Source organism: Amphiura filiformis, chromosome 1, assembly GCF_039555335.1.
Source record: "Amphiura filiformis chromosome 1, Afil_fr2py, whole genome shotgun sequence".
Classification (NCBI taxonomy): domain Eukaryota; kingdom Metazoa; phylum Echinodermata; class Ophiuroidea; order Amphilepidida; family Amphiuridae; genus Amphiura; species Amphiura filiformis.
Window position 1 is genome coordinate 52,975,850 of NC_092628.1, and position 23,501 is coordinate 52,999,350.

Genomic DNA, 23,501 nt, shown 5'->3' on the forward strand with positions numbered 1-23,501 from the left:
GTTAGACCACTAAAACATCGGTGTTCCATAATCTTGTCTTATCCGGCCTTAATTGAAAGCAGGCACCCATCTCTATTGAAATAAGCTGATTGGTACTTCAAACTAAATAATGAAGTTCAAGTTACACATCAACTCACACAATCCCTTGACATTTTCGTTTCTGACAATAGACTAGCAGAAACTGAAAAGATAAAAAGACCCATAGGAAATACTTATATAAGATCGAAAACGTACACTCAAGGTATACTATATATTTAAGAATAAAATGACTGAATAAAAATAATACATTCAATTTTGATTGATTTAACATTTTGTTGATCTATAAAGGTATTGTAGTCAGCGGAGACTTTCAAGGTTTGAAATAATGTTCTATACGTAAAATCAGTAGTTTTTTGAAAAATGCTTTCGCTATTTCAGGTATACATGTTATTTATAGGTTTATGGAGTGTTGCTTTCACGGCAGTAATGATATCACAGGGGAACCAGTGTCATGTTCAAAGTTGCTATAAATAACACATAAAGCTGTCTTTATTACATTTTGAAATTCAGTGTTTTAAAAAGATTCAGTAGACAAGCCATGGCTTTAATACTGGATACACAAGTTACATAAGAAGACAAAATACCAAGGGACTCACGGAGAGAGGTTATCCAATAACAAGCATGTGCGTCACAAATAAACGAAAAGGGGAAATGGTGATTAAATGTCCGTACGTGTTCAGGAGTGGGCAGTACGGCGGCTGTTTCCACATGATGCAAATGACATTCATGTATTTGGTCATAGTTTTAATCGCCGGGGTGCGAGTCTTCATGCAATGGACAAGAACTCGCACACCGCAATGGATAAATTTGTTCAATCGGTCTTTTCAAATATTGAGTTTTAGTTTCTCTATTGCTCATAAACCAAAAATTAGGAGATCAAAAAGTGGAGCAGAACTGGTCTGCAATCATAACTCATTTGTGATGCGATCAAGCAAAATCAGTCGGAACTCGGAAATATTAAATTTTCAGTTTCTTATAGGATAGTAAAAGGCCTTTACAAAGCTGGAATTTGCAGAAAACCACATTGAAATTGAACAACCAGTTTCAAAGATATGTGCAATTAAAGAATTTCCAAAACAACAGGTAACAAAAGGAAATAATAATTTCCTTTGTTTGGCTATAATTATCAAAATTAATATTTTCGAGTCCCGACTGATTTTGCTTGATCGCATCACATTTGTGCTGGAAGGACACGGTAGGGTATAATCATTGTAAGTATATAATGGTCATTTGTGATAAGCATAAATGTTATAGGATATCTATCACCGCAGGCGGTAGATGATGCTCTATCAAATCTGATTTAGTCTTACTTCAGAGACGCTTTTAACTTAAAGTCTGTCGTAGGTGGCCCGCTTTCATGTCACAGTATTACTCCCCGAGTTCTACGGCCCGGAAAATCATGCGCGTATATTAAGGGGGTGGTTGTATGAAACATAAACGATGCATGATGATGGAGCTGATAATGATTATGAATTAGTTTATTGTCCCCCGGTAAGCACAACCGATACCTCTTACCTAGACTCCCCACCTATATAACCTCTTCCCTCTCCCAAATGTCTCCTTCTCCCCCTCCCCCTACATTCGATATCATTCCTCTACCCTGACACTACCCTTACCCCCCCCCCACACACACATACATTCACCACACGCTTCCCCCTTTCTCTCTCTATCTCTCTCTCTTTCTACACATGTATGTTTCTAACAAAGGGTACAAACAAAGATATCGATAATGATGTCAGTCAAGAGCTTAGGCAGGATAATAGGAAACCACCTAACCAAAACCAAAACCAAAACTAAAACTAAAACTCAATATTTGAAATGACCGAATGTAACATGCACACCAGGAAGCCCGAATGGTGTGATGCGCAAATCACCAGGTCATTCAAGTTAGTTTTGAGAATATACGCATGTACAGTGAATGTAGTCCCAAGTTTATCTCTTGGTTTCCATCTGTTCTTTTCCTGTTCTATTTTTTTAGATACTGTTAAAACTGGAATGGGCTGTTATGAACCAGAAACAAATGATTTCACTAGTCGTTAAATGTAAATTACTAACTTAAACTAACTGCCGACATTTAAGGTCATTGCATGAAAAGTAAGAAGAGTTCTCGTTCTTAATGTACATTACATGTTTTTAATTCAACATTATTTATTATACATGTACACGTAGTATCTATTAATTGTTTTATTGTTCAACAGGTTGTGAGCAAATCGTGGCTCTGGCAGCTGTATCCATGCAACGTTGTTTTCTAGTGGTCCGGCCTTTCACTGCCAGGAAGATGACATCGTCATGGGCATTCTTAGCTCTTGTTATCACATGGATTTATTCCCTTACAATAAGTTTGCCACCAGCCTTTGGTTGGAACGATTACGTCATTGAAGGAGCCGGAACAGGTAAAATCCATAGTAACCAGCTTAACAAATTCTTATTAGACCAATAATTATTTAGCATCGATTCTGTGCCCCCTCGAGGTGATGAAAGTCAAACTTTTCGCGCGCATTTCAACTCAAATAGTCATTTGAAAGATCAAATTAAGGCCAGAGTAATGGGAGAGACCAATCGGTTCGCAGTAAAGAAAATCAGTTTGCTTTTTCTGTGGAAGAGACATGAACTTAGGGAAGGTTTTTTTATTTAGTTGTTTTTAATTTATCTCTTTTTTCGAAATATTGAAGAAAAAAAACGTGTGAAAAAAAGCAATTTTGCCACACTATTAAGCTAAAAGTTGCACATAATGTAATGGTGTATTTTTTTTTTTTAATTGAGAAAACTTTCCTAGACTTTGATGTGCTCTAAACGATAGTGCAAAAGTTAACCTTTTGCTTGCATATTTCAAGTTATCTTATAACAACAATCGTGCAATGTTGTCAAAAGTTACACCATAAATATCACGTAGGCATAGAATCTGCATATATATAATTTGTCTAATTCTTCTATTTTTGAAATTATCACGAGATAAAAAATATTTCTCTCGATTTCGTTAAGGGATCTGGAATGAGCGTTTTGAGCGTTTCGACAGTATTTTTTGTGGGACATGAGAGCACATCAGACATATCGAATTGCATTCTAAATACTAAGAATGTCTTTCTGATATCAAATAATTATCATTTTTTTGAAATTCACGATATAATACAAATTTTATGACAAATTATTAAAAGTTGATATTTTTTACATTTTTGATATAATAACAGTCCTCGAAGTAAATTTTATCAATCTAATGACATATTCTTAAAGTGTATGTAGCTGGGAGGAAAAGCCGACGATCAATTGAAAATTTTGACCTTTCATATTGAAGATATGGAATTTTTTCCCAAAAAGACCTATTTTTTTTTTTTTTTTTTTTAAAAAAAAATCCATATCTTCAATATGAAAGGTCAAAATTTTCAATTGATCGTCGGCTTTTTATCTCACCTACATACACTTTAAGTATAAATCATCAGATTTATAAAGTTTACTTCGAGTACTGTTAAATATCAAAAATATCAATTTTAATCATTTGCCATAAAATGTGTATTACATTGCGAATTTCAAAAATCAAAATTATTTGATTTCAGAAGGACATTCTTCGTATTCAGAATGCAACTCGATATGTCTGATGTGCTCTAATGTCCCACAATAAATACTGTCCAAACGTTCATACCCCACCCCTTAATACTTTTAAACTTTTTTCGTGATTGTCGATGTCATGGGTATTAACCCCACCTACGGCTGAATCAATCCAATTAGAAGAATGGTCTAGTCGGTCTATATGATTCTTTATTTGCACATAATTTCAAAACACTGCTATTGGAAACAAACTAAATAAGTTCCCGTGATTCCACTATTCTCACTCATTTTATATATTTGTTTTACTTTGGTATACTTAAGGTTATAGGATGTATTGTTGGTCGAAGCAGCAGAAAAAAAGTAGTTCATAGCATCTTGCGAATGGTAGTGATCTTTAGCAAAAATTGCATTGCTCAATTCATAGCGAGCGTGTAAAAGAATTCAAATATCACAGATATACTTTTGTAGGTCCTGTGGTTCTTGAGTTATGTTGTAAAGAGGGCTGAAACAAAAACACTTTTGTAAAACGTACATAACTCATTAACAACAATAAATTAATCAAGTTTTCAAAGTATATGATTTGTAGAATGAACTTTTGCAAAACACCAAAATGTTATTTTTTAATAATGTATTGATTCAGATAATGAAAATCGATATTTTTTGGCTGTTTCGACCAACAATACCTCGTATACCCTTAATAGTCATATTTTATTTCAGCCTGTAGTGTTGACTGGGCCTCACGCAATCCAAACGACACGTCTTACATCATATTCATGTTTATTACAATATTGGGAATTCCACTTTCTATCATATTTGGATCGTATGCTCTCTTGTTATATGCTGTGAAAAAGGTAAGTTGTATATTGCAAAATCAGTATCAATGTAATGTTTCTTTATTTTGAATTAATTAATTAATTAATTTATTTATTTATTTATTTATTTATTTATTTATTTATTTATTTATTTATTTATTTATTTATTTATTTATTTATTTATTAATATTTATTTATTTATTTATTTATTTATTTATTTATTAATTAATTAATTATTGTGAGAAATTTTATGATGTGTATACACGCTGAGGTTGTCATACCGGAAATAATAAATGCACGGGAGAAATGTGATATGACGGACGTAGCAGTAACTTTATTGATATTGATAATTGCTAGCTTTCGACAATGTCTTCATTAGGCAACAAGTCGTGCCCACTGGTTTTGCTCACGTTTTTTGTGTGTTCCCCTCTGCGTGTGTGGTTCCTCTTAAATTAATTGTTATTAATTTTATTTTACTTTAATTATTTATTTAATTTCTGTGTTTCACTGGTCCAAAATGTACATTTTTGTTTGTTTATCGACCGTCGCGCCACGCATTCTCATGTGCATGTCGTACCTTTTTACTTTAGTTTATTTATTATTATTTAGTTCCCTTATCAATTTTCTTTGTAGTCGAGTTGCCTGATGAAGACATAGTCGAAAGCTAGCAATTATCAATATCAATAAAGTTACTTCTACGTCCGTCATATCACATTTCTCCCGTGTATTTATTTATTTATTTATTTATTTATTTACTTATTTATTTATTTATCTATTTATTTATTTAACAATGTTATTTTCAGGTAGACTAACTTTGCAATGAAGAGTGCTCAATCTCATTAAGCACAGACCTCTACACTCATAGAAATGACTTGTTCGCCTTGTTGGCGTAATTCAACAGGAGTAAGTTTGGACAGCTCAAAAATAGTGTAAAAGTTGCCAAAACAAAATTCATTTTAGTTATCCGAACTTAAAAAATGCTGAAAAAGCTCAAAAAGTTCTGTCAACTAATCAACTTTGTTGGCATTACTTAAAAAGTTGATGTAAGTCGTTGCGTCAACAAGGTTCAAAGAACTAATTAGTTGAGTTATTGTAACTCAACATGTAAGTTGATGTAACTCGTTCATATTAAGTTACTGGTACTTATTGTTTTGAGTTATTCCAATTTGGTACTTTGTTACTTAATTCACGTAATTGGATCATTTTCTGCACAATTAGCAGTATTCAAATATTTATTTTTGTAATCAGTGCAAAATTTTGTATACTAAAGCACACATCTAGAAAATTATGCTAACCTAGGCTAGTTTCATTTTCTGAGTTGTAACAACCCAATAAAGTAAGTGCAAATGAGTGCGACCAACATAATGATATCGAGTCAGCGTTACTCAAACTTGTACGCGTTGGCATTACTCGGAAAGTTGACGCAACGACTTACATCAACTTACTGAGTAATGCCGAACGAACAATTTCTATGAGTGTAGAAAAGGCAAACGTTACACTGAGTTTCACGGCATACCCTCACTTTCTATCATTGGATACCCGATCATCAGACGGATGATGATCCGTAACGACATCCGTCTGATGATCGGGTACCCAATGAGCGAAATTGAGGGTATGCCGTGAAACTCAAGTAACGGTTGCCTTTCCAGAGGTCTTTGCTTTGAAATTATGCAAAAGGGTATCCAAATTAAATACCGAAGTCTGGAACTACATTTAATGATGTAGTTGTTTATAGCGACATCGAAATAACTGGCCCTATCATTTCAAATGACGCTAGTCCTTAAAACAAACACGCTGCAATGGCGATATACTTGCACATTTCCAGGTATCATGCATTACGTTTTGTTACCTAGAGAGACTTGATCATGTCTCGCCTCCTTTTTCAACCAAATAGACGGCAATAACTCTTGTATTAAGGGATGAACATTTAACCACAAATTGCCTCAGGCAAAACTCACTTCCTGGGAACTAAATACCCCACACGGTCATTTTTATGCAACTCATTGACACATTTTTGTTATTTGCTGTCTCTAGCTATAATGACATCCTTGTGATCGGGTCAACTCATTGACAGATACGAACCTCAGGAGGGAATTTAATTTTTGATCAATTCTCTCCAGGTAGTGAAACGTGATTTCAAGTTAATGTAGGTAAAATTGTTTATAACAGGACCAACCAAATAAAACGAAGTCTTTCTTTACACTGTTTACCCATTTCCTTATGGCAAATATAAGAAATCATTATAAAGAACATTCCCCTTACGAAAATGGCACGCAGTTTTTGAACGCATGCAGCATGCAAGCAGCACGCGTGCAGTTGGTAGCGTGCGGATGCGTATATTTGGAACGAGGCACGCATGCAGGAAAGCGTGCAGATGCTTGCTGCATGCGTGCAGGTCATGAGCGTGTGCAGTTTGCATGCAGCATGCAAATCCATTAGCGTGCACTGCATGCGTGCAGCACGTACTGGCCATATATATGCGAGACAAAATCATGAAAAAAAAAATCAAAAATAATGGTTAACAGTGTATACTGTCCTTACAATTAGTCTTACATAACCTGGCTATCCATTTCACAATGAACCAACATTGCCTAGCTTAATTTTATACAAGTCACTTATCTAACTTAACCTACCTGATTTTGAACCTGGGACCTTCTGCATGGGAGTCTGATGCTTTACCATTTGAGCTATTGGGGTATACACATTTGATTAAGTGTTTTAAGTTAATATAAGCAATATTTTGATGACTAAAGCGGCCAAAGTGCATCATTTTATGAATATTGATCAAATTTACTGTGAATATTGATAACATTCACTATAAAAATGTTGAATTTTGTTTTGATTTTTTGCAGTGCCAATTAACTGTTGATTCATGAATGGCATACCAACATCGTCCCAATGTTGCAATGCCAACTATCGAAAAAGAAATGGCATTCCAACATTGGGCCAATGATGCAATGCCTATACTATTGAAACAGGAATGGAATTCCAACATTGGCCCAATGTTGCAATATCAATTTTCGAAACAGGAATGACATTCCAACATCGGCCTAATGTTGCAATGCCAACTATCGAAACAGGAATGGCATTCCAACATTGGGCCAGTGTTTCAATGCCAACTATCAAAACAGGAATGGCATTCCAACATTGGCCCAAAGTTGAAATGCCAACTATCGAAACAAGAATTTGCTTGCCCTCCCTCTAGACCTGCCAAAAATGCTTGCCCCCTCCCTGTTGGCCTGCCAAAATTGCTTGCCCCCCCCTCCCTTCTTGGTCTGCCAAAAAATCTTGGTCTGAAGGTTAAATACTTAGAAAATTTTGGTCCGAAGGCTAACTTATTTATTCATTGTAAACATTTAAATATTTTCACTTCTAGATCATTGCCAAATTGTGACTTGATGTCAGTTGTGTAAAGGTGAATTAGTCATTGAAAATCCTGCATGCATGCAGCATTTTACCTTTACTGCTTCTGGAAACCCTGTATGCGTGCAGCATTCTAACTTTGTGATCTGGAAATCCTGCATGCATGCAGCAATATGCGTGCTGCATGCAAGATGCGTGCAATTTGCATGCAGTCCTACAGTCCGCACACAAGTGTAGTCTGCATGTAATTTGCGTACAGATTGGTAGTCTGCACGCAGGTTCTGCAAGCAAATTGTGTGCGCGGTGGATATTTGTGTGCGGTGCCTGCATGCACTCAGCTGGTTCGCACACATGAACACGCTACCAGCAGGCCTTGCTTGCATGCTGCACACATCTGCACGTGTGCTGCACACTGCCGCACGCGTGCTGCATGCTTCCGCACACATTTTTCATTGCTTGCATTTTCGTAAGGGTCTTCATCTGCAATAGAATCGTGTGTATATTATAGCAACATAAAGAACGCAACGCAGGTCTAACTTTCTTCACCTACAACACTGTCATGATCTGCTATTGACCATTTGATATAAACCCATGACTATTTTGACAATTTTCCTTGTTTTACAAAAGACCTATTTTAAAAACGCTATACTGTAATAATAAATAGCCTACATTAGAAGTGGGTATAAACATCACTTGAAGGATTTTACGAATCCACATTCATTCAATTTGTATAACAAACATTTTACAATCCTAACACTCGTAAATTGTATTTAAGAATCCACAGTTTTGTTAGTGATAATATGCCTATTGTTAGTAGAAAGCAATGATTATATTGTTAGTATAAAGTCAGAGCTTGAAACTGTTGATTCTTGACAGTTTCTCGTGCATTCGCCTTAACCTAACTTCACCTGTTCCCAATTGAGGAAACAATCCACTTCAAAATCGTCGTCCTCACGGTAATGCTCCTTCATACTTATCTCAACTGATCAGCCCTTATATGCCACCTCGTGGCCTTAGGGCAGGTACAGGGGCGTAAATCCATTTTTGAAAGTGGGGGGGGACACACTGAAAATTATTAGTCATTGATACTTTGGCTCGACAGCACCGCACGTCGCGCCCGCGCGACGTAGGGGGGTGTCTGAGGGGGGATGTTCCCCCCTCAGAAGTAAGAAACTTTTGCAAAATGAAGACCTAATTGAAGCCATTTGGTGGACCATTTTGGCACTATTATTGTGTAAAATTTTAGCTTGAAACAGCTGGAAAAATTGTGAAATGACGCCCTAAAAAGCCATTCGTGGACAAGTCTTCACTAAAACAAGCGAAAGCGACCACTTGTTTATGTTGCCTATACGAAGGGGGTGTCTGAGGGGGATGTTCCCCCCTGAGAAGTACTAGCCTTTTGCAAAATGAAAACCTAATTGGAGCCATTTGGTGGACCATTTTGGCACTATTATTGGGTAAAATTTTAGCTTGAAACAGCTGAAAAATTGTGAAATGACGGCCTAACTTGTAGGCAAGTCTTCACTAAAACAGAAGCGAAAGCGACCACTTGTTTATGTATACGCGGGGGGGTGTCTAAGGGGGATGTTCCGCCCCCAGACGTTGGGGGAAATTTAGCAAAATGAAGGTCCAATTGAAGTCATTTGGTGCATAATTTTACACTGTTATCATAAAAACAAAAAAAAGGGACTTAACTCAATTTGCAAAATTTTACTTGAGATTTAAGATTCGGAATTATTACTAAAGCATGCATGGATTGATGTTGAAGTCAGCATTGAGTCCGTCTTAAAACTGACTTTGGTGATAAAATGTGATGGGCCCTGCATATCGACGGGCCCGCAGTACAGGCTTCAAGCAATGCCCAATATAATCACAGGCCTATAATAAAGGGTTCACAAAAAATAACTCCCCCCTAAAATTACAAGACATTTCTTTGCATAACTTGACATAGAATTCGTTGTTTTGAAAAATCGAAAAACCTGTGAATAAAGGAATCATTTTTCTACCCTCCCAAAGTTCTTTCATTAAAAAGTCTTTTTGTTTTGGCCAAAAATAATCACATTTTCCAAAAATGATGCTTTCAGAAAAAGTTGCACTTTTCCACATCCTATACATTTAATGTACAAAAACATTCTCGATATCAATGTTTTGATTTATTTAATGGTGTTTTTGTTTTCTTTAATTTTATGTATACGATTACCCAGTCACCCATGCAATCATCTTGCAGTATAAAACAATGACTAATTAACATGTACTGGGTTTTTCTAGAAGATTTTATTGAGCCGGTGTTTCAAAAATGGTAAAATCAATTTAGGAGTTACAAAACATTTCTTTGCATAACTTAACATTCATTTTGTTGATTTGAAAAAATTAAAAACCTGTGAATAGAGGCATCTTTGTCCGACCCTACCAAAGGTATCCCTTCTCAAAATCTTTTTTGTTTTGGTCAAAAATAATCACATTTTTCCAAAATGATGTTTTAAAAAAAGTTGCGCTTTTCAACATCCCATACATGTAATGTACAAAACTTTCTCGGTATCAATGTTACGATTGATTTAATTGGGTTTTTTTCCTTCACCTTTTTGTCTCTGAACTCTTGGTCACCCATGAAACCATCACGTAGTGCAAAATAATGATTTGTTGAAGCTAATTTTGACATAAATGAGGATGTTGAAAAGTGCAACTTTTTCTGAAAGCATCATTTTTAGAAAACGTGATTATTTTTAGCCAAAACAAAAAGATTTTCAGACGAAAGAACGTTGGGAGGGTAGCAAAACAATTCCTTTATTCACAGGTTTTTAAATTTTTCAAATCCACGAAATATGTATCAAGTTATGCGAAAAAATGTTTTGTAATTTTAGGGGGGAGATTTTTTGGGTGAACCCTTTATATTATACTTACGATCGACCCGGCTGTGCGGATTTTTAGGTATGGGCCGTGATGGGCCTACTCAATTACGTGCAATTTAACATTTTTTCTTCTCTTTTTCTCCCTTTCTCTTCTCTTTTTCTCCCTTTCTCTTCTCTCCCTTTCTCTTCTCTCCTTTCCCTTTTTTTTGGGGGTGGGGACCAAAATGTGGGGGGGACATTTGATATTGTGTCCCCCCCACTTTGAAAAGTGAGGGGGACGTGTCCCCCTGTCCCCCACCCGATTTACGCCCTTGGGCAGGTAGCGTGCGTCCCAATGATCATTTCCAAATTGTTCGTTCCCAAACAAGGACCTATGATGAACGGGCCTTTGCTCTTGCCGCCCCAATACTGTGGAGCGCACTTCCGGAATAGACCCCCAAATCACCCACTCTTGCCCAATTCAAATTACAGCTATAAACTCACTGGCACTACAGAATTGTTTAATTTGTGTAACTTTTTGTAATATATTTTCCACATTATTTCTGCATTTGATGTTATGAGTACTCTTTTACTGGTGCTTTACAAATGTGTTCAAATAATAATAATAATAATTTGTTTCTGTTTCAAAAATAACCTTTGAGTGAAACCAAACGATACATTTTGTGTGCGATGTCAAGATTATGTTGACATAATTTGCATCATTACATTTCTATTGTTTCGTATGACCGGAATCGACCCCTAATGAACTGTGATCTCAAAACGGAGTATATGTTGTGCATTATTTGCGAAGGTCAATGTATGTGTAGAAGTCCCAACTCTGTGAAAATTGTGGAAGGAGTAGGATTTTGGTGAAAATCGTCACGATTTTGGCCATTGTCCAGAAGTGGATGACCTTTGACTAAACGTTGGTCATGTGAAATTTGTCCCCAACCCAAGGGTCCCAGTGTTCAAATATGGGTAGGCCTACTGTGGCTCAAAGCAAAACGCTGTCATGGCTCATTGTACAGTTGACAGAAGAATGAAGAAGACTGCGGCAAAAACAGACCTTGGCAATCGCTGCGCATTGGCTAAGGAAGAACGCGTGAAAAACAGACCTTGAATGAAAGATGCTGCGTATTTTATTTTTTCGTTTACGACATGAATGGGGATTTGGGACTTGAGAATCCCAAATATTTTCATGACATACAAAACATATCTAAAGTTGCATTCAGTGAGTGCTGCATGCAGAATGGTAAAAGTATTATGTATTTTCTCAGAAATAGGCACAAATATAGATATTGGGCCAAATTATTTCTTTCCAAGATGGCGGGAAAAGCTCATCAAAATTGCTCATATTTTGTCAATTTGGACGATTAAATTCACCGTTAACAGCCATCATTTTAAATAGAACGTCATGATACACGTAGTGGACCTTCTTGCAGCCGGGGAAGCAAAAATACAATTTCTTTGAAACCTCTCTTTAGTCAACTTTAAAACCCGGCTGACTGCAGGCAGAAACAATGAGTGTCAAATCAGTGTCTGACATCACTTCTCGTTTCATTCGATCTAACACAAAAAGCATTTTACCGAGCTTATTTGTATCTCACAATTACTTGGTGATGACTGCCTCATCCTCAATAGAAAAAGCAATTTCCCGGGGGCAATTTAGTTAAAAAGTGGTGAATACAAGACAGGTTATCACGCTAATTGACAGCACAATACTTTACGCTGAATACTCTCGAGCTTCGTCTAATACTATATGTTTGTTATCCCTTACACACGTACTATATCTTGAAAAAGATTACTATTACGTTTAGACCAGAATAACACATCTTGAATAAAGGAAGACTAAACTCTGCAGGCGGCGGATGACACGATCGAGCCGGCAACTTGTGAAACCGCCCGGCCGTATGACATTTTCCAATATAGTCGGTTAGTTTTGTGGGGTTCATTATCGTACCCCAACGGTTTTAGCTTGTATTTATATTATTTATCAACATAGGCCTATTTGTTTGTGATATTTCAAGTATTTTAAAATTTCAAAATAATCCCATTCAATTACACGGTTGACGATGAAAATTTACTGAATTTAGAGAATGCAATGCGGCCACCACCTGAAACTCTGGTAAGGATTTTCAGACAACGGATACACCAGCATTTGTCTGTACAGCTTATGCCACCAATTCAAGGTCATGCGCCTTACTCAGTTGAATATAGAATGTGGTGGGTGCGAATAAGTATTAGCAGAGAGTTGATATTCTTGAGAGGGCACTCTATTCACGTGGTTTCTTTTCCAACGCTAAAAGATCACGAATTTTGGTGGGTTGCAAATGAAAAGTGTCCGCACTATCGATTGATTACGTAACTGTTATGAATAATGTATTAGGTTTTCAATGCAATCGCCTCGACCCATCAATACATATTATCTGTATTTATCAAAGTACTTGGAATAGCAATCTGGTGAGTTCACTAAACTACGCCCTAATACTGATGGAGTTTTAATGGCGTTTAATGGCGCTAATCCTCTCCATACACAGATGAACAAATACAATAGGAGAAGGTCAACACATATGACCTCCTATATGACATGTTATATGAGATGTACAACAACCTGAATATCATAAAGATCAGTGTTCGTTTGTGCATATGAACTGCATATTTACAATACTAAATATTAGTCGTTATATATTATGCCAAATATTGGTATTATGACAACACGGTAGGCCTATATGCATTGTATATAAAACAACTAATAGATCCTGCTATCATGGCGTCAGGTCATTGGTTCATCATATCCCGTATGTTTCTTAAAATTCATTCATATTTGAGACAAATTTCTGTGCCCATTTTATAGGCGTACAGGTGGATCCGGTTTTTGGTCATTTTCATTTCTTTTTGATGAAAGAATTAAGGTTTTCCACTGCACGGAGGCCACTATGTGATACTAATTTAATGCTATTTGTAAATGAATGCGGATTCCCGGTTGTTGTTTTTCCACAGTGTGACAACTGTCCACCCATCCAGACAACATCATAACATAATAAAACGTCTGTATTTGTACGATGAGTAAATATTAAACTGAACTTTGCCTTGGAACATTGTGTAAGACGGTGTAAGATTTTGTGGGCGCCCTCAACATTATTATCCTCTTTGTATCCGTAAATGACATGGCATAGACTGTGTGAATTCTATGAAGACTACTTATACATAGGGTCATATCCATGGACACAAGTAACGATAATTGACAACACGATACGCGACTGTATTTAGGGGCTAAGCACTAATAATTAATAATGCCGGGTAGGGCCTACTCCTGGGCGACTCGTGTGGGCAAGGACGCTAATAGGACGGTGACCAAATGAGTCCCAAATTTCACCGGGGGGTGGGGGTGGGGGCACTCAAGTATGATAGTGTAGGCCTAAACGCATGACTTTTTAAACACCCCTAAAACGAGTTTTACCCTACCAGCAAATTTAGGATCAATAGGCCTAAGCTAACTTAATACACTAAAGGAAGTTTTGGATGAGAAAACGGACATTTTGATGAGAAACGGCCAAAATGGTGAGAATTTAAATTTTCTCATTCTTGGATGAGAAACTTCCTGGTGCAGCACACGACTTACCTCACCGATCGCATCATGTGTCCGCATGTGTGATCAGATCGATGTCATGTTGACGGCAAAATCCGGGACTTTGGTTGACCTGTGCTAGACTCCAGCACATGTTAATGACGCAAAGACAGTTGTGGTAACACCATGGTCGCAGACATGCAAAAAAAGCTCAAAAACAGATAGTAATGAAACCAGTTTTTATTTTCCTTGCTCTAGCGAATTCACAGAGAAGGTGTTTCTAGTACAATACAGCGTCGGACTCTAGCTGAGAGCGTAGCCTAAGTCCAAACGGACTCCAAGAAGGGCTCTCCATACACAAATGAACAAACACAAAGGAAGGTAGTCTCCTCCGTGACCAGCTTGATTTCGATGGAGCGAAAACAAATTGGCTGCAGAGGAGACGGGTAATTTTGCCATGCAAATGAGGTGAGTGTCATCCCCCTGGTATTAGAGAGGTTGTGATGTTCAATATTCATGTTTCATATTTCGTTCATACGTCCGTATACATCGCATGAGGCTATAGGCTATCAATTCCACACGGTGTTCAGCATCTGAATATTCTATAGATACGCCCTCTCGTGCCCTAAATGATGTGACCAAAATTTGGTAATAGAAGGGTGACTATTACTCTCAAAGAATTTTACTACATGCTACTATTGTGCTGAAATATCAGAAAGATCAGAACATACCTCGCCCAGGCAGTAGGGTTTCACCTCCTTATTTCTTACTGATAACACTATAAGGAAATCAGTAGGAATTTTTTCGCTCTGTAAAATAATGTATATGACGAAAAAAGATGAACATTTGGTCGTTTATTTCCAGTACTATCATATTGTGAGAAACCAAGAAGCTGAGATGTTAGATCAATATGCTAGGAAAATATTTTACCCGATGACCGCCATCTTGGATAAATTTGGTGTTCTAAAATTAAAATGCCCAGCAACTGTCAATGAAATGCAGGATCAATTTGTTTCACTATTGAAGCAATACGCACAACGTTATCGTGCAGACGAACGTAAATCTTAAGCAATTAGGCCCTACTATTTAAGCGTTACTATTTTGTCCTATAGCAACTGTCAATCAAACTGCCGATGTGTCAATCAAATTGCCGGTCTTCTTCTTCTTAGCGTGTCCAAGCGCAGGGTCAAATGCGCCCGAGCTAGTCCTTCAAGGAGGACCACGCTCCATTTAGTACGATAGTCCACGCCGTCAGGCGTGGGTCCTTCTAGATTAGACATATCCTGACCTGGAAAGTCGAGGGAAATCTCAAACTGATTAACCACGCCTACTGACAGCTACTAATGATATTCAGCCAATCCGATTGACTAAATATCATCAATAGCTGTCAGTAGGTGTGGCTTGCCTACCTGCTACCAGAACACTAGCTTCCAGCTTGGAATTGACACCAGTATTGCGTAACAAAATTGATTATTAACCCTCTTCAGTTGCATGTGTTAATCCTGTTATAATACTCGGTTTTCTTCTTACCCTCAGTTCACTGACCTGTAGGTTGCACACAATCAATTCCTTTTGTCATCACTACATTTAATATTGTCCTGGTTAACCTCGATTCCTTACTATTTTTGTATAGAGGCCTTGCATGTGACGTATCATCCCGTAAATATGGCGGACTACTCAAATGCATTCAACAAAAGCATGATTGCAATCTACCGTGACAGTTCGTCTCACACACATAACCCTGCACTACGATCAAATAGGTTGATGACAACATTTGATTGAATGGACTGCACTCCGCCATAACTACGGTGAAGGACACCGGTTCAAATCCTTTGTCTGGAGCCAATCGATAATTTCATGCAAGGCCTCTATAAAGGTTGTGCTTGAAATTATTGATTGCAGTGCAGTCCATTCAATCAAATGTCGTCATAAACCTATTTGATCGTAGTGCATTTGTTATGTGTGTGAGACGAACTGTCTCGGTAGATTGCAATCATGATTTTGTTGAATGGATTTGAGTATACCGCCATATTTACGGTATGCGCAACCTCTATTAATTGGGATAGTTGGCCTATTCGTTTAACATGTTTAAGAAAAATATAGAATTGGAGGACACACGCTTCATAAAAACTTTGGGTTTCACTCATTTATTTACTTTAATTCCTTTTCTTGAAAAAAAAAAAAAAGAAGTTCAGCAAGTTCTTTCTTTCTTTCCTTCTTTCTTTCTTTCCTTCTCTCTTTCTTTCTTTCATTATTTAATACGGGCCTATAATTACATTTATTTCATGTATCATCATTTATGTTTTATTATTAATGTGTGTTCATTAATTGTTCATTTATTTATTTTATTTTCGTTGATTGATTTATATATTGCCATTGATCAGGCTTATCTTATAACGAGAAATTATGATTTCTTTCATTTTTGCTTGCTTACTTTTTTGTTTAGAGATTTTAAGATCAAAGACTAATCATATCAGAACCAGAGTATTAATGATTATTGATGCTTAATCAGTCACTAATGAATGGATATCATGCATATGAATTATAAACGAATGCAATTTGTAATTGAATTATAGAATGAATGATTGGTAGATTGGTTGATTGAGAGACTGATTAATTTGAGATTGATGAAGTTATGAGCGGTCAATAACTATTTGGCTGACTGATTGAGATTGCCAGATCTAACACTATGGACCACAATGGACTCATCCTAATGACATAGTTCAATAACCTCAATTAAATACTCAATAGTGCAAATTTGACCTCAAGTTTCAGAGTATGAGTTTTGTATCCAAATTTTCAAAGGTCATTCAATGACTATACAAATGTATTGGGGTTAAAGAATTGTGCCCTTATTAATTATAGATGAGCATGTTGTGGATCCTAGTGTAAGACCATGAAGAGACAATTGAGAGACTGATTATAAATTGAGTGGTTGCTTGACTCGATTACTTGATTGATTGATATTTTAACACCAAGATGCGGTACATTAATTGCGAGACTACAATGTAATTTGTTAATAATTGATCGATTGATCGAACGAATGATTATTGATTGATACTTGATGAGTAGCTCAATGATTGACTGACTATTAATTCATCGATATAGCAATCTAATAAGTTATTGTGATTCTATTATATTATATTATTATATTGATTGATTGGATGACCATATCAATTAATTGATTAATCAATCAATTCATTAAATGATTCTGATTGTTTTCTTGATTGTTTGTTGAATACTTATTGGACGGATCGTTGGTTGAATGAACCAACGATTGAGTGATTAATCAAAGAATCCCTTGAACTTGAAGAACAGTTTGCATCAATTTTTCGAAAATCGGAGCAACTTTTAATTTTTCACCCCTAGCGTGCAAATTGACCTTGGACCTGTCGAACCTCAAAACTCAATATGTCCTACGTGCGCAAATAATGTTACACATTTGTGATCCTTAGACCCAGACAAATAATTTGACATGTTTTAGTGAATTTGGAGCATTTTTGCCCCCCTATATGACATGAGCATGTAGGGTGTTTGAGGGTCTTTTTTGAGGGTCACGGAGTTCCAATATAAATATAGCTTGGTAGACAAAAGTTTTGAATTCAGCATACCCGAATTAAACAAAACAATTTGGTTGCCAGCTTTTACGCGAACTTGCCGCTTGATGCTTAAATAAGCACATTTCCAAAATAGAGCCAAACTAATATAACAACACTGATTTTACAAAATAAATCAATATGATATCACGATTTAGGCCTACACTGGTCGAAACCCAGCTACTTCAAAAGTGTTTTGATCCATGCAATCTCATAATCAATCGATTGAGATGACTAGCGTACTCGTCCTAGTTACATAACAGGTGAGGTTAAATAATGGGCGGGGTTACCAACCATATTTGGAGTTATTACGTTGTCATTAACTGGGTTGGTTCAGGTCACTGCTTATGGTAATTCGAGTGCGCTGCTGGGGGTAGAGCACGAATCTATAAGGACCAACGCCTGACGGCGTTGATTATAGTGCTAAATATTGCATTGGTCCTGTATGGACTAGCCCGAGCCAATATAGCTGACGCAGTGACGAGCAGAATCGTTGAATTCAGCTAGGTCCTCATGTGTGCAGTGTTGCCCCATCTGTGGACAGACCAACAGGTGTTCCATAGTCTGTGGAACCGTTCCACACTCACAGGTAGTGAAGTGACTTCACTTTTTATATACAGAGATTGAATATGAGTGTCAAGCCCTGCAGACAGCGCAGTGTTTACGACTTATGCATTTTTGTGTAAATTTTACTGTTTCTATTTTATTTTCTTTCAGATGGGTGAAAGCGAGGCAGCCAAGTCGTCTTCAACCAAAGCTGACAAAAAGGTAAATTTAACAATGTGTTTATAACATAGCAAGACGTATGATTTTATTATTATTATTATTATTATTATTATTATTATTATTATTATTATTATTATTATTATTATTATTATTATTATTATTATTATTATCATAGTTTACTACCATCATCATATCATTATCACTTTCATTATCACTGTTACGCTTGCTTACTTGATTATTTCAGGTGGTTCCGAACCACAACAATTCTCCATGTCCTTCTGTCCTGAATCGGTCTTCGCGGATCAGATGCTTGCAGTCCAGTGCGCTGAGCACGTTTACACATTATTCAGTACTTGCATGGATCCGTCATTATGCACAATGTGCGAGAAGAGTCTCGAACTGGCAGCACACATGAATTAGAATCGAACCAGTGATATTATATTGTGTGTAAAGTTACGTAATTATTCTTTTCATCATGTGATGTTAGTTCGAGGCTCTCCTTGCACATAGTACATAATGGCGGAACCGTGCAAGTAGTGAATAAGGTTTTTTTAAAGGGTTTCTTGCTCCATGCTTGGGTGTCCAGTTGATCAGATTAGTAACAGGTTCGCTCTAACTCCTGGCGCAGTGTCCATCGAAGCGTGTCCTTTTTCTCTGATCTTCTCTAAGAGTCTTGGAAGATCTCTGTACAGCTCTTTGTTGCTTATGTGCTGTTTCCAGTGGATGTTGTACGCTGCCTTCAGCATTCGGTATATCCGTGCTCCGAGATATTTGAAGTATTTCACCTCATATTGCTTTGTGTCATTATTTATGCTGATGTTACCCTACTGGTCTTGATTAACATTTTGTCTTGTTGGCATTCATCTTTAAGCCGACTATTCCAACTGATGTTTTGACCCTTAAAAGATTAAAGCTGCTTATATTTCTTCTGACAGAAGGGCGATGTCATCAGCAAAGTCAATGTCCTGGCCCAATTCGTATGTTCTTTCTTCTTTCTAGATGGAATCTAGGTGCTTCTTCCTTGCCATCAATAGTCAATAATGGCTTTATTTGCTTCAGTAAATTTATACTATTTACCTTATTAAATAAGGATAGGGATTTAGCTTCTTATATTGTTTGGATGTAGGCCTATATGCAGTCAATGATTGACAACATTGTCCTCTGCATAACTTAGATATCCCTCCATAATCAAGCAATGCTTAAAACAAAATTGAATTCATCATAATTATTTACTAAGTGTGTGCATGCCCCTAGGTTATGGATCCCATGTTCATGTATGCCATGAAAGCTAGGCACTGCGCTATTGTTGATGGTCCTACTAAGAAGGTAATTGTTTATTTAGTCAACCAGAAATCCAATAGATTAGCAAATGTAGTTTGACAACTATAAAAATAGGGCTGAAAGATTGGCTGGACCAACCAACATGAATACAGCACTGATTTAAAGCCTGAAATTACAGGGCTTCAACCTCCAATGGTCAGGGCAAAATGTGTTCTTCATACAATAATTATAATGGCGTTATTCAGAAGGTGTCTCTTTGATGTTATGTATTATGCACATTTAGTTTTCAATTTAAATTGATGCCTTTGGACATCGGGTTGTCTTTGAGTGCATATTAGAGACAGCTCGCATTTGAAAAAATGTGTATAATAATTTGTGATACACCACGAATGAGTCGTAAATTCCGTCCGGTCAATTTTGTTTTATTTCGTGTTTAGAAAATATATATCCTAAGCTTTAAAATGGTATACCATTTGACTTCAAACGATATCCAGAAGTGTGGTTACTGGTTTTGTGTACTTTGCTCCTTCAACAAAATGGAATACCTTTTTTGGTTCTACGTGTGTCTCTTTTCCCACATTACTGGTAATACATATCATTTCAAAATCATCCCAAATTCAACGAGGTTCAGGAATGTCCTTTCATTGTTAATTGTTGGTTATACATACCTAGACAACATACAATGCTTTGTAACCCACCACTTGATAAAGATTTAGACTAGAGATATTTAAGAATTCTGAAGACATAGATGGAAGCTTAATATCCTCTTCAACAATATGATTATTGATTGGTTTAAAAGGTGTTTCACTAGTGCTATTAAAATACATGTAGCACTAACTTGAGGTACCTATGAATACGACCTTCATGCACATTTTACACTGTAACTCAGAATACAATTTAGGACAGTTACGGCTCATTCGTGGTGTACGATCCATTTTATCATAATTTTATTGGAATAGTTATATTATTATTATTGTACTTCTTATTATTATTATTAATAATAATAAATGATATTGGAATAGTTATATTATTATTATTGTTCTTCTTCTTGTTATTATTAATAATAATAATATTATTATTAGTGTTATTATTATTAGTGTTATTATTATTATTATTATTTTTATTATTATTATTATTATTATTATTATTATTATTATTATTATTATCATTATTATTATTATTATTATTATCATTATTATTATTATTATTATTATTATTATTATTATTATTATTATTATATAATTCTCCAGGTGACAATTATGATTGTCATAATGATAACGGCATTCCTAATCGCCTGGACTCCATACTCGGCCTTTGCTCTGTATGTAGCGGCTGGTAATGCAGACAAAGTAACTCCTCTGATGGGAACCGTTCCAAGCCTGTTTGCCAAATTGTGTACCGTTTATAATCCAATCATATATTTCTTATTGAACAAACAGGTAAGACATTCCTTGGTTTACAGTGAAGCTTACAGGGAGGTTGTCGTTAAAAAGTATTGGAAAGTTTCATAACTGTACCTGCCAGATTTGAATATCACTGGTCAGACGGCGAATCCGGCCGTTGAAAAAACCCGCAATGTTATAATAATGAATATATAAAGGGGGTCTCCGGCAATCACAACATTATGCCTTATATGTTAGAAAAATAATTATCAAGTACGAATTATATAGTTTTATTTAAAACAAACTCATATTGACCATAAAAACGGATAAAAACAGTCGGCTCTCAACACGCGATATTCAAAATTCCCGCGCCAAAATAGTCTAAGTGCAATGACGTAATGGATGTTTGTGCTCAATTGTCGTCAGCCTTCATTGTATTACTGGGACGTTATTGCATTCGACAATTTCAGCGCCCGCGAATTTGAATATCGCGTGTTGAGAGACGGGTGTTTTTATTCGTTTTTATGGTCACTATGAGTTTGTTTTAAATAAAACCACGTGATTCGTGCTTGATAATTATTTTTCTTACATATAAGGCAAGGCATAAATGTTGTGCTTGCCGGAGTCATCCTTTAAGGTATATGTTCATCTCATACATCGGTTTGTCTGCTGATTGGTTAAACGTGAATTACATTGCATGGGTTTGTTTGTGCTGTTTAAATTAGATCGAACAAAAACTATTATTGAATAAGTTGAATTATTTGATAATTTAACACCCGGCCCACTGAGATAAATTCTGTGACACTAACTATACAGGTGGAGAGTGATTTTGCAATCCCTTCTGGATTTCCTACATTAAACATAATATATATTGATATTTGGTATCAATATATAGCTAATGGGTCTCCTCTATCCTTCTATCCAGCGAGAACAAAATACAAATATAGAATACTGCCTACGTAACGTCTGTATGACGTCCTGTGAATATCTCCTCTAAGATTGGGAAATCCTACGCAGATTACCCCCAAAGTATAGGCTTAGACCGAAATTGATTTTCGGCCAACAAATCCAACAAACATATGATTTTCACCGGATTTTTTGTTAAATATGAACTAAATTGTGTAACGTATCACAAAGTCCATATCAGTTAAAAATAAAGATTATGACCTTTCCAATATGATTGAAACATATGGGCTTCCTTTCCCCGATGGTCGGCCTTACTCCGGATAAGGTCGTGGGTTACAATTTTATCACTAAAAGTGTCCCGGGCTAATAAGTTAGTAAAAATTATACTAATCTTGTTAGTACTACTTCATATATGTATATAAAATGCTCCCTTCACTTATTAAAACCATCCATATTTTTTTCTTATATTCTTTTTTTTTAGGAAAAGTGTTGATTCGAAAATACTACTTTTTAGGTTCACTTCATATAGACAAGTTAACAAAAATCACATACTTATAAAGCACAGAATAAAAATTAACAAATTTCAAATAATATGTCAATTTATTTAAAGTTCAACCGTATATATATTTTATATATGTATGACCTTTCAGCAACCCTCATCCATCTTCAGTCACCAACAAGAAGAATTTGGCCAATGTTGTTTGCACTGCCATGTATTGATCACAAAAAACTCTTTTAGGATTCTGGTTACATTGGTTTATACCGTGACCCTGCATTTGAGCCCAATCTTTCATTTTAATGCCTTTTTACCTCTTTTCCTGCAAAAAAAGTCTATAACATCCACAAATTTGCTCATATGTAATAAAATTGTCTTTGCATAAGGCATTGGGGTTCTTGCACGCGCGTGAGAAAACTCCTTTTCCTACATATTTCTATACCTGCCTGAGAGCAGCATAACTGGAAATGCAACATATGCATATTACGCGCAACACCCTACATACATGTATTTCGAATCTTGGTAATACCGCCCTTTATAATTATTAGCGATGTTTTATTTATCTTATAGGAGAAAGAGCGCAATAAAACACACTCAACACAAATTTCAAGTACGCCGTATGGGTGTTTTTAACTTTTAACTCACGCTTAATATAATAGATTCAATAAAGAGGAAGAATAATTCCATTTAAAATCCATTATTAGTGAGCCAAGTACTACTTATACGCTTTCGGTCCATTATTATAGTACTTTGTTAGGCAGTAATTACTAGTTTTATACAAATAAGCTTTATTCCGTAAATAAAGCAGCACAAATTTCCATGCGGATCTTTTGTGCAGAACATAAACAATAAACAAATCCCTCAAGTCTGCGGAAGCAGATATTAACACAGGAACACATGGAATTTGTGTTCAACTTTAACACAATTTTCATATGTTCAAGTGTTTAAATCTTCATGTGTT

At 36.1% G+C, this 23,501-nt stretch overlaps 1 protein-coding gene across 2 annotated transcripts in view; it reads left to right on the top strand.

The window, feature by feature from the left end:
• The window catches only part of LOC140148717 (rhodopsin-like), a 57,763-nt gene that overhangs the window by 31,217 nt on the left and 3,045 nt on the right, over positions 1-23,501 (top strand). The window contains exons 2-5 of one of the 2 annotated variants that reach the window (XM_072170764.1): positions 2,238-2,432; positions 4,300-4,433; positions 18,467-18,517; positions 21,007-21,195. In XM_072170764.1, coding sequence (XP_072026865.1) covers positions 2,238-2,432; positions 4,300-4,433; positions 18,467-18,517; positions 21,007-21,195 — 569 coding nt within the window. The remainder of the gene's footprint in view (positions 1-2,237; positions 2,433-4,299; positions 4,434-18,466; positions 18,518-21,006; positions 21,196-23,501) is intronic. The other variant, XM_072170773.1, reaches the window with a different exon arrangement.